General features: G+C 42.1%; 1 protein-coding gene across 4 annotated transcripts in view; it reads right to left on the bottom strand.

Moving 5' to 3' along the window:
* The window catches only part of txndc16 (thioredoxin domain containing 16), a 69,761-nt gene that overhangs the window by 52,540 nt on the left and 4,237 nt on the right, over positions 1-12,984 (bottom strand). For all 4 annotated transcript variants that reach the window (XM_046308688.1, XM_046308690.1, XM_046308691.1 and 1 more), the window contains 5 exons: positions 6,762-6,924; positions 6,242-6,408; positions 5,622-5,682; positions 1,812-1,923; positions 1,323-1,469 (listed from right to left, as the gene is read on the bottom strand). In XM_046308688.1, the coding sequence (XP_046164644.1) occupies positions 1,323-1,469; positions 1,812-1,923; positions 5,622-5,682; positions 6,242-6,408; positions 6,762-6,924 (650 nt within the window). The remainder of the gene's footprint in view (positions 1-1,322; positions 1,470-1,811; positions 1,924-5,621; positions 5,683-6,241; positions 6,409-6,761; positions 6,925-12,984) is intronic.

Here is a 12,984-nt window from a genome sequence, read left to right as displayed (position 1 = left end):
AAAATTATACATTTGCTAACATTTCGCTTTGTTATTATGGGGTAGTGTGTGGATGAGAAAAAAAAAAAAGTTAAATCAATTTCAGAATAAGGCTGTAACGTTAAAGGAGCTATTTGGGTTGTATAGTTTATTTAACTAGGCAAGTCAGTTAAGAACAAATTCTTATTTATGATGACTGCCTACCAAAAGGCCTTCTGCTGGGACAGGGGCTGGGATGAAAAATAGAAAAATAAAAATAGGACAAAAACTCACATCATGACGAGAGAGAGACAACACTACATAAAGAGACCTAAGACAACATAGCATGGTAGCAACACAAAACATGGTAAACAGGAAGTTTTCAAAATGTGAAAGATGGCCGTTGATTTCCAGACTAGCTGCTATCGAATACAGATCGCCCCGTGATGAATTGTATAGCTAATTAACGTTTATTAATACCTAAAGTTGGTTTAGAAAAGTAGTTTGAAGTGTTTTGTAAAAGTATATAGGCACCTTTTGTCATTTTAAAAAGTGACGTTGCGTCTTGTAAAAGGGAATATTCCTGGATCAGACCGGTCTTCAGAAAATGACATTTTGGCTATACAATGACGAAATTTAAATCGGGAAAAAGACCCAAGTGTGATGTTTATGGGATATATAGGAGTGCCAAGAAAGAAGCTCGTCAAAGGTAATGAATGTTTTATATTTTAATTCTGCGTTTTTGGGTAGCGCCGGCTTCCGCAAAAATCTGTCGTTTTAAGTAGTGGCAGTACTTTGGGGGTGTATGCTATCAGATAATAGCTTCTCATGCTTTCGCCGAAAAGCATTTTATAAATCTGACTCGGTAGCTAGATTCACAACGAGTGTAGCTTTAATTCAGTACCTTGTATGTGTGTATTAATGAAAGTTTGAGTTATCAAAAACTATACGTGGCGCACTTGAAATTTCCGCTGATTTAATCCCCACAGCGAGGGCACATCCCCAACAAAGTAATACTTTAAATTATTTTTACACCTCTGGTTTAAACCAATCCAATGCTTTAACTTTAGTAGTATGTGTAAGAATCAAGTTGGCCACCGAGATAGATATTTTTAAACATCGACAAATATCCTGGCCACATTTACACGTCAGATTCCATAGTTTAAGTTGTTCATTTTATAATACAAATAAATCATATTTTAAGTGTCGTTGAATGTGCGCGCGCACACACACACACACACACACACACACACACACACACACATTAATTCTAGCCTCATTTCATCCTGTGGCCACAGGTGATAAGTAAAATAACATTACACATTAAAACCTCATACAGAACAATATAAAAGCAACATGCTCACATTTCACGTAAAACAGCACCACCGTGTAGTCACTCTCTGCCACTGCGCTGTGGAACGTGTCAGCAGTGAGTTCTGTGACAGCATCCATGTCCAGACTCTGGCCCCTGTCTCTGTACACAGACTCCGCCACCTCATCATCAAGCACATCTAGTGACAAAGAAGCAGTCAACCAATTGTAGTGGGAGCAGAGTGCTATAAACATTTAATTTAATGCACACTCATAAACAACCCACCTGCCTAGGGAGGGGCTAGGCACTTTTCTATAATGCCCCTTATAATTTAATATAATGAAAAGTGTTAAGGGTTAATGACAAATTGTAGAGCGCAGAGGAAGTGAAAGTGAAATTTTAAAATGTTTAGTGTCACCATTTAAATTCTGTGATCTGGTTTCTTGTTGGCATTACAACACATGTACAATTTGTTTATGATGTTGACCTGAAACACAGGAAAAGGAAATAAAAATATATCTACAACAAGACCCCTTCTTACCAAGAGTGGCCCAATTATCATCGTCCTCTTCCTCTTCCGGAGTGCTCTCATCTCTGAACAGGTCGATAACCTCCTCTAGATTGTTTAGAATCAGATACTTGACCTCTGAACCCTGATAAACACAGCATTTTGTTAGTGTCTAAGTTGTGTGTATGTAACTTTTGAGCTGTGGAAAGAATTACTCCGTGAAGGACAACAATCAATATACTTGTTGAAAATGAGGCCCTTTTGATTGTACACTACAGTGGTAATAAACAGGACTTCTTTATACCACATACAGTGAGCACCAAAAGTATTGGGAGAGTAGGCAGGTTCATGGGAGATTAATTTGTCGAAAGCATTTGTCATAAACATTTCGACATGTGGAATGGAAACTGCAGATAGCAGACATTTTCTAAAGCTCGACAACATTTTTATCCATTCGACGGGTGGATTTTTCTTTTGTCAAACTTTCTTTGCGACAAATGATAGAAAGTGTTTCTCGAATAAATTATGGTTGCTGAATGCTTTTGAAGGTACGCAGAGCACTGCACATTTAATTCTAAATGCCTAGTGTACTTCTAGAAAAATACATTTATTTTTGGGAGAAATATATATATACACACACACACACAGTGCCTTGCGAAAGTATTCGGCCCCCTTGAACTTTGCGACCTTTTGCCACATTTCAGGCTTCAAACATAAAGATATAAAACTATTTTTTTGTGAAGAACCAACAACAAGTGGGACACAATCATGAAGTGGAACGACATTTATTGGATATTTCAAACTGTTTTAACAAATCAAAAACTGAAAAATTGGGCGTGCAAAATTATTCAGCCCCTTTAATTTCAGTGCAGCAAACCCTCTCCGGAAGTTCAGTGAGGATCTCTGAATGATCCAATGTTGACTTAAATGACCAATGATGATAAATACAATCCACCTGTGTGTAATCAAGTCCGCGTATAAATGCACCTGCACTGTGATAGTCTCAGAGGTCCGTTAAAAGCGCAGAGAGCATCATGAAGAACAAGGAACACACCAGGCAGGTCCGAGATACTGTTGTGAAGAAGTTTAAAGCCGGATTTGGATACAAAACGATTTCCCAAGCTTTAAACATCCCAAGGAGCACTGTGCAAGCGATAATATTGAAATAGAAGGAGTATCAGACCACTGCAAATCTACCAAGACCTGGCCGTCCCTCAACTTTCAGCTTATACAAGGAGAAGACTGATCAGAGATGCAGCCAAGAGGCCCATGATCACTGGATGAACTGCAGAGATCTACAGCTGAGGTGGGAGACTCTGTCCATAGGACAACAATCAGTCGTATATTGCACAAATCTGGCCTTTTATGGAAGAGTGGCAAGAAGAAAGCCATTTCTTAAAGATATCCATAAAAAGTGTCGTTTAAAGTTTGCCACAAGCCACCTGGGAGACACACCAAACATGTGGAAGAAGGTGTTCTGGTCAGATGAAACCAAAATTGAACTTTTTGGCAACAATGCAAAACGTTATGTTTGGCGTAAAAGCAACACAGCGCATCACCCTGAACACACCATCCCCACTGTCAAACATGGTGGTGGCAGCATCATGGTTTGGGCCTGCTTTTCTTCAGCAGGGACAGGGAAGGTTAAAATTGATGGGAAGATGAATGGAGCCAAATACAGGACCATTCTGGAAGAAAACCTGGAGTCTGCAAAAGACCTGAGACTGGGATGGAGATTTGTCTTCCAACAAGACAATGATCCAAAACATAAAGCAAAATCTACAATGGAATGGTTCAAAAATAAATATATCCAGGTGTTAGAATGGCCAAGTCAAAGTCCAGACCTGAATCCAATCGAGAATCTGTGGAAAGAACTGAAAACTGCTGTTCACAAATGCTCTCCATCCAACCTCACTGAGCTCGAGCTGTTTTGCAAGGAGGAATGGGAAAACATTTCAGTCTCTCGATGTGCAAAACTGATAGAGACATACCCCAAGCGACTTACAGCTGTAATCGCAGCAAAAGGTGGCGCTACAAAGTATTAACTTCAGGGGGCTGAATAATTTTGCACACAATTTCAGTTTTTGATTTGTTAAAACAGTTTGAAATATCCAATAAATGTCGTTCCACTTCATGATTGTGTCCCACTTGTTGTTGATTCTTCACAAAAAAATAGTTTTATATCTTTGTTAGAAGCCTGAAATGTGGCAAACGGTCGCAAAGTTCAAGGGGGCCGAATACTTTCGCAAGGCACTGTAGATATATATATATATATTTGCAGGACAAGGACAGTGGCCCAAAAATCTACAAAGTATCACAGCTGGAGAATTGCAGACCTTAGTTGGGTCTTGTGGTCAGAATATCTCCAAAACTACAATCAGATGCCACCTACATAACCAGTTGTTTGGGAGGGTTGCCATAAAAAAGCCTTTGCGGTCATCTAAAAAAAAGTGAACTTGTTAGGGACACATGGTATCATGGACTCCAAGTACCAGCAGATATTAAATCAAAACCTGACAGCCTCTGCTAGGAAGCTTAAACTGGGCCAGCAGGACAATGATCCAAAGCACACCTCAAAAACAGTTCACTGACGATAGAATCAAGGTTGCCATGGCCATCTGAGTCCCCTGACCTAAACTCCATAGTAAACCTGTGGGATGAGCTGAAGACTCCACAAGCATAGACCTCGGATCTGAAGAGATTCTGTATGGAGGAATGGTCTCAGATCCCTTGCCATGTGTTCTCCAACCTCAACACATTTAAGAGAAGACTCATAGCTGTTCTTGGCAAAAGGAAGTAGCACAAAGTATTAAATGAAGGGGTGCCAGTAATTGGGGCACACATTTGTTTATGATAAGAATTTTCTTTAAATGATTTTGCTTTAAAAAGTTAGATGTGTGAATATTTTGAATAAAAGACCAAGAGGATAAACAATACTTTTTTTCACAGCCCGTTTTGCTGATATTTACCAAGGGTGCTGATTAGTGGAGGGCCCTGTACATAATGTATTGTGCAATTTGAGTCACTTATTTTAAATAAGAATAGAATACATTTCTAAACACTTCTACATGAATGTGGATGCTACCTTGATTACAGAACCCTGAATGAATAGTGAATAACAATGGGTAAGAAAATTAGACGCACAATTATCATACCCCCAAGACATCTCACCATTACAATAACAGGGGAGATTAACATTTTTGGGGGGTATGATATTTGTGCTTCCAAAGCTTTCGAACTCCTCATTATTCACAATTCAGTCAGGATTATCCGTAATGGTAGCATCCACATTAATGTAGCAGTGTTTAGAAACATTCTATTATTATTTACAACAAAAGTGAATCCAATGACAACACAATTTACCATTAATTTCTACTGGGCACAAATTAATCTGAAACACAACCAAAACAAACAGTAAGTGCATCCAACAAGTTTGTAGAGTCACAACATTGATGTAGTCATTGCATGCTAGGAATATTGGATCATATAACACTTTTTATTATTTTAATATACATAAGTGAATTTGGTCCCATGAAATGGGGTAGACTATGTATAAAAAGTGCTGTAAATTCTAAAACGGTTCACCTGATATGATGAAAATCCCCTCAAATTAAAGTGGACAGTCTGCACTTCTACCTCATTGTCATTGTATCATTTAATTACAAAATGCTGGATGGAGTACAGAGCCAAAACAACAAAAAGTGTCACTGTCCCAATCCTTTTAGCGCTCACTGTAACTAAGCATGGTGGTATAGCCATCACAAATAATATTTTGTTGGGAGAAATGGATTGCTTTCTATAAAGCAATTTGTGTAACTTGCTAAATAATAAGAAGGGACTCACCTCTCCTGGTAGTCTGTAAGCAGCATTGTATTCCAGTGGGATTTTTACATCAGGACTCTCTCTGCCACAGATCGGAAAGAATAGTCAGTTTACTCTTTGCTTGTGTTGTTGGAATAGATTACATGTTAATTCAATGGTCATGTCAAGTACATCTGAAAGGATTGAATAGGTACACACAATACAGGGTGGGGGTCCAGTGCCAAGCTCATCAGAACTACTACCATATTGCTCACTCTACAAATCCTTTCAGATCTTTATGAGTGCATAGAAGGTAGGGCTAAAGATCATGGACCAAGCCATATTGCAATAGGTAGGAACTACCAACCCATGATGACTATAACCAGGGTAATGTTAAATTAGGTAACACTGAAGCAAAACGTTTCAAAATCCCCCGTTTTAAAAGGGAACGACGTCGCACTGGATAAGCAAGTCTACTAAATTACTAAAATGTAAAACATACAAACAAAAACAGGCATTTCTTATAAGACACAGATAGTACCCCTACTACCAACCCGTTTAACTCAATTTCAGACTGTTTTCTTCCATTTCATAACAAATTAACACATCCCAACAAAAGGCAGGATGAGCCAGTGTTGTCATGGCCCTACACTGGTACTGACCTGTGGATGAGCACCAGGCCCACCTGGCCTCTCAGCCTCCAGGCTAGAGTTTGGGCAGTGACCCGGTCAAGGGCCACCGTGTGGGGCTGAGAGAAGAGGAAGAGCAGGGGCACCTGGAGGTGGCTGTGGACCATGTTCACCTCTGAGGGCTCCACTGAGGCCTCACTCTGATAGGGAGGGAGAGAAATTGTATAAACGTTTTTAATCGCAGACATGAACAATAACAAAAAGATGGAGCAAAATCACGAGAGATCCACCAACAAGGGATATGTATTCTGCCTGTAGCCTAAGAATCGCTAATACATTTACATTACATTTAACTAATCAAACTTGTCTTAAAAAGAAGGCTGTTTTATTTGCTTGTTTTGAATTTTGAAGTTGTCTTTGAAGTGAATATATTGTTGACAATGGACGCAGACACTGTGGCAGGGACTGCCAGAAGGAGGGTGGCTCCAGTATTCACTCTGTCTGAAATCAACCACCAGCAAGGGAGTAGAGACTGAACAACCTGGCTTCTCACCACCAGTGGGGCTTCCATCAGCTGGAGGAAGGTGTAGATGTGGAGGGTGGTGAGGGCTCTCCTTAGGGCCGTGTGTGGACAGGGGTCTGAGTGCCGGGATTGGGATGCACCCTTACAGTGCAGGAACCACAGACCTGCTGTCAGAGATGAAATATCCTCCACCCTGCAATGTAGCACAAGAGGAAGATGACACCGATAGTCGTAATATGCCGAATTGTAAATTGTGCCCTTTTGTGTGATCTGAAAGAAAGGTAAGTGTAAGCAATATTGGAATAAGTCTATTTAGGCTATCAAAGTCTCAGGTATCCAAACTTTCAGATATACACAAAATGTCTAGGGGTCATTTGGGCGTTGAGCAAAAGTCTAAGCAATAGCTCTATAGAAAGAGGATTCTTAGTTACCTTGTCATGGTGTAGACCCATTTGGTCATACATTCCATGCATACCAAACAGGCATCTATCCAGGACTAGACATCTGACTTTCACATTTCATACAGAAGACCGTATTCATCACGGTCATGTTCAGTAGAGAGAAAACTGTTTGAAATTAGAGTGAAAGGGGATGTACATCCTGTATTTGGCCAATATGTCTCTTTTTCGTTAGACTTGGGTGGTATCTAGATTTTCATACCGACCTTGTTCCATCCCAGGATATTTGGTAATACAGACACTGAACACAAGGGGCACTATTTTCAAACCCCACTGAGGCTCTGTAATCTGAAGGTTAGCAATGCTAACAAGTATACCTACATTTCCATAGCTAAATGCTACTGAGCGCATTGCGAGCATCTTCAGTCTGTGTCAAAAAGGTTTGCTGTGTCTGTCAGCATAGTGTCCAGAGCATGGAGGCGCTACCAGGAGACAGGCCAGTACATCAGGAGATGTGGAGGAGGCCGTAGGAGGGCAACAACCCAGCAGCATGACCGCTACCTCCGCCTTTGTGCAAGGAGGAGCACTGCCAGAGCCCTGCAAAATGACCTCCAGCAGGACACACATGTGCATGTGTCTGCTCAAATGGTCAGAAACAGACTCCATGAGAGTGGGTGGGGGTGGGGGGGTTGTGCTTACTGCCAAACAGTGCAGGACGTTTTTAATTTGTCAGAGAACACCAAGATTGGCAAATTCGCCACTGGCGCCCTGTGCTCTTCACAGATGAAAGCAGGTTCACACTGAGCACATGTGACAGAGACTGGAGACGCCGTGGAGAACGTTCTGCTGCCTGCAACATCCTCCAGCATGACCGGTTTGGCAGTGGGTCAGTCATGGTGTGGGGTGGCATTTCTTTGGGGGGCCGCACAGCCCTCCATGTGCTCGCCAGAGGTAGCCTGACTGCCATTAGGTATCGAGATGAGATCCTCAGACCCCTTGTGAAACCATATGCTGGTGCGGTTGGCCCTGGGTTCTTCCTAATGCAAGACTATGCTAGACCTCATGTGGCTGGAGTGTGTCAGCAGTTCCTGCAAGAGGAAGGCATTGATGCTATGGACTGGCCCGCCCGTTCCCCAGACCTGAATCCAATTGAGCACATCTGGGACATCATGTCTCGCTCCATCCACCAACGCCACATTGCACCACAGACTGTCCAGGAGTTGGCGGTTTATTTAGTCCAGGTCTGGGAGAAGATCCCTCAGGAGACCATCCGCCACCTCATCAGGAGCATACCCAGGCGTTGTAGGGAGGTCATACAGGCCACACACACTACTGAGCCTCATTTTGATTTGTTTTAAGGACATTACATCAAAGTTGGATCAGCCTGTAGTGTGATTTTGCTGTCAGCACATTCAACTATGTAAAGAAAAAAGTATTTCATAAGAATTTCATTCATTCAGATCTAGGATGTTATCTTAGTGTTCCCTTTATTTTTTTGAGCAGTGTATTTGCAGGTTAGACATACCAGCTCATCAAGTCATACAAGTAACTAAAAAACGCTACTCATAATATTAAATAGACAGCAAGGCTCTTGACCCATGAGGGGGTTCTCCGGTGTTACTAATCAAAGCTTGATTTTGAAAGAAGCTAACCAGTTAAATAATGTAACTACTAAGTCAGCAAACCAAATGCACAACAGCAGAGCATTTAGCAGATTTCAGACAGTTAACCCTTGTAGTTACAAGATATCTAGCTGGCAAACAGACTGCAACTATATACAATGGTTGCTCCACTAAAAGTTTTGCAATTATGCTGCGGGATTTATAGAGGTAATTTGTAGTTTAGTACTTTACCCTGCGTCACCACTCCATTGCTCCAGACCAGTGCAAGGGGGAGTTGGACCGAAAAGTATCATCAGTGCTCTTACTGTGTCTGACAATGAATGGGCGACAAACCTAAATAGAAAAACTGATAATTGTGCACGATTTCAGAATTACTTACCGGTACTAAAACTGTTGTTATTAAGGTTATTTTACTCTTAAACCCACTCCCAACCAGTCATATTGTACAGTGTCTGAGTGGCGCAATGGTCTAAGACACTGCATACCGTGCAACCTGTGCATACCCGTGCCGGCCTTAACTTTATCCTCGCTCAATTTAGGTTATTTGAAAATGAAAACTCAAAAATATTGTAATTTTTTTTAAACAAAGCGATTATTATAAAAGCCCATTGGATACTCACAGATATCTTAATAACCCTGTTATTAGCAGGACAATATATATTGGTCATGGATCCCGAGTGGGGCACAATGGGATTGGATTGCCTTGCAGTTCTCCAGCTGTATCCACTGAACGCGCGCAAGGTTCGAGGGGACAGGGGACGAGCAGCAGAGCTGCGCACAGAAGACCGACCTAGCCCACAGGGAAGGGAGGGAGGGGTGGACCCCCACCCTGGGTAGCACAGAGTAACAGGTTGATTACACCGCTCGCGTCGCAAAATACATTTTGAAATCTATATTATTCAATTATTGCACCCACACTGCTTGCGCGCGCCAAAAAGCATCTGCATTGAAGAGCTAAAATAGAAGTTAGTTCTATTTGACGCAGATCGTACTGCAATTCCTGCCTCTCCCATTTCCTCATAGGGTTATAGAAGCAGGTACCCACGTGCCTCCTCATTGGTTATACCCACATGGGTGACTGAAAGACAAAATAGGTCAGTGGCGGTTACCTAATTTATGAAAGTTGCCAATCGCAATATAAAGTCAAGAGAAGAAAAGGCCTGGAAGGAGAAGAGATGACTAGAAACGGTTCTGTTGACCGTTTTATGTGTGGATTAATTGGAGGAGTAGAGGACCTTGTGCATTTCAGGTAAAATAACAACTCAATGTTTATATCCCAGGACAAATTAGCTAGCAACAGAAGCTAGCTAGCCATAAATGTTTAATGCTTTTCGACCTGTCCCCAAATTAATATAATTGGTTCAGAGTTTGTTTTGATATTTTAACATGTTTGTTGTGGGGGGACAAAATACAGTTATGCAATGGCACATGTGCACAGTTGGTTTGAGTTCCGTGCAACACTTTGAGGGGCATTGCACTAATAACTGTGCTGACTAAACATTCCCCCTGTTCTGTTCTTAGTGCCAGTCTGCACATTCAAACTAATACAACGTAGATCAATTCAATTTTTCACTGAATCCCTGTTTGGGTATTGATTAGACTACAATTATACAATAAAAATGTTGTGCTCTTAGTGTAACCTTTATTTAACTAGGCAAGTCAGTTAAGAACAAATTCTTATTTTCAATGACAGCCTAGGAATAGTGGGTTAACTGCCTGTTCAGGGGCAGAACAACAGATTTGTACCCTGTCAGCTCTAGTAAGAAGTCTAGTAAGAACAAATTCTTACTTACAAGGACAGCCTACTCCTTCCTCCCCGTCGGGGAATTGAACCCCGGTCTCCCACTTGCCCAGTATGGGGATTCTTTAGCTAAATAGCCCAGTACTGTACTCCCGACCATATTTTCAGAAACGGAAAGGAAGAGTTTCTTAGAATAGAAACACCATATTCTTACAATTTCTTAAAATCAGTCCCAAATACTATGTGCTTAAAAGAAAAGTTAAATTCTCTAGTACAGCCACTATTGAAGGCTATCAAATGCTTCTCAAAGATGCCCTCTGGTTGTCAAACTAGCACTAACTCGCATTAATGGTACCAGTGGTTCACGCTTAAATAACGTGCCATAGAATTCTGCAGCACCCTGCGCCACAGTACACTGCAACGTTTAAGGAATTAACCACTGTAGATCACGTGGCGCACAACCGTGACTCCGCGTTTACACTAGGAAGCAGCATAGCATGGTGAAACATTGGATCCATTAATTTTCAATGGAAGGAAAGCGAGAGAAGCAGACTGAGCTGGGGGACCGATGAGCAATTCGAGCATAGGCGAGGGAGCTGAACAGGGCAGGATTAAAGTTTATTCAAATCCTCTGATGTGACGCGAGTGACCAATCAAAGCGCACCATAGCTTCCAACCTCAACAGCATTGTCAGCTAATCCAGTAAATAAACTAAGCAAAAAATTAATATACCTTTTTCAGGACCCTGTCATTCAAAGATCATTTGTAAAAATCCAAGTAACTTCAGATGTTCATTGTAAATGGTTTAAACAGTTTCCCATGCTTGTTCAATGAACCATAAACAATTAATGAAATTGCACCTCTGGAACGGTCGTTAAGACACTAACAGCTTACAGACGGTAGGTAGGCAATTAAGGTCACAGTTATGAAAACCTATGACACTAAAGAGGCCTTTCTACTGACTATGAAAAACAACAAAAGAAAGATTCCCAGGGTCCCTGCTCATCTGCGTGAATGTGCCTTGGGCATGCTGCAAGGAGGCATGAGGACTGCAGATGTGGCCAGGGCAATAAATTGCCATGTCTGTACTGTGAGACATCGAAGACAGCGCTACAGGGAGACAGCTGATCGTCCTCACAGTGGCAGACCACGTGTAACACCTACACAGGATCAATACATTCAAACTTCACACCTGCGGGGCAGGTACAGGATGTAACAACAACTGCCAGAGTTACACCAGGAATGTACAATCCCTCCATCAGTGCTCAGATAGCCCAGCCTCTCTCACCCGATTATGGACAGAGTACTTGTAGGCCTGCTGTGAGGCAGGCCAGACATCACCAGCAACAACGTCACCTATGGGCACAAACCCACCGTCGCTGGACCAGACAAGACCGGCAAAAAGTGCTCTCCACTGACAAATACTGTTTTTTTCTCACCAGGGGTGATGGTCGGATTTGCGTTTATCTTCAAAGGAATGAGCGTTACACCGTGGCCTGTACTCTGGAGCGGGATCGATTTGGAGGTGGAGGGTCCGTCATGGTCTGGGGCGGTGTGTCACAGCATCATCGGACTGAGCTTGTTGTCATTGCAGGGAATCTCAACGCTGTGCGTTACAGTGAAGACATCCTCCTCCCTCATCTGGTACACTTCCTGCAGGCTCATCCTGACATGACCCTCCAGCATGACAATGCCACCAGGCATACTGCTTGTTCTGTGTGTGATTTCCTGCAAGATAGGAATGTCAGTGTTCTGCCATGGCCAGTGAAGAGTCCAGATCTCAATCCTATTGAGCACGTCTGGGACCCGTTGGATCAGAGGGTGAGGGCTAGGGACATTCCCCCCCAGAAGCATCCGGGAAATTGCAGGTGCCTTTGTGGAAGAGCGGGGTAACATCTCACTGTAAGAACTTGCAAATCTGGTGCAGTCCATGAGGAGGAGATGCACTGCAGTACTTAATGCAGCTTGTGGACACACCAGAAACTGACTTTTTTATTTTGACCCCCCCCTTTGTTCAAGGACATATTATTCCATTTCTGTTAGTCACATGTCTATGTTACTTGTTCAGTTTGTCTCCGTTGTTGAATCTTGTGATGTTCATACAAATATTTACACGTGCAGTTTGCTGAAAATAAACAGTTGACAGTGAGAGGACATTTATTTTTTTGCTGAGTTTAAGTAGAACTACCTAGCACCCACATTAGGAGGAGTGACGCTTGTATATTAGAAACGGACAGTAAGTGACTCAGGTCTCTTGTCATTGTGTGCTTGTAAACAAACACCACGTGACTGGGAATTACCGGTGAGCGTCATAATGAAAAAGTTCAGGTGTTTCACTTAAAAATATTCCCATTCATAAGAACACTTTTCCAAATAATACACGGTCTACTGCACAAACCTATTTTCCTTTGAAAATTGTTTTGCCACGCTGTTCCCTACTGAACACAACCCAGCTTTATCTTGTGACTGGGGAGAGGTGGCCTCTCCCTGGG

This window comes from Oncorhynchus gorbuscha, linkage group LG17 (genome assembly GCF_021184085.1).
Source record: "Oncorhynchus gorbuscha isolate QuinsamMale2020 ecotype Even-year linkage group LG17, OgorEven_v1.0, whole genome shotgun sequence".
In the NCBI taxonomy this organism is placed as follows: Eukaryota; Metazoa; Chordata; class Actinopteri; order Salmoniformes; family Salmonidae; genus Oncorhynchus; species Oncorhynchus gorbuscha.
Note: the sequence above shows the minus strand (reverse complement) of the source record. Positions and strands in the feature narration are given on the sequence as shown.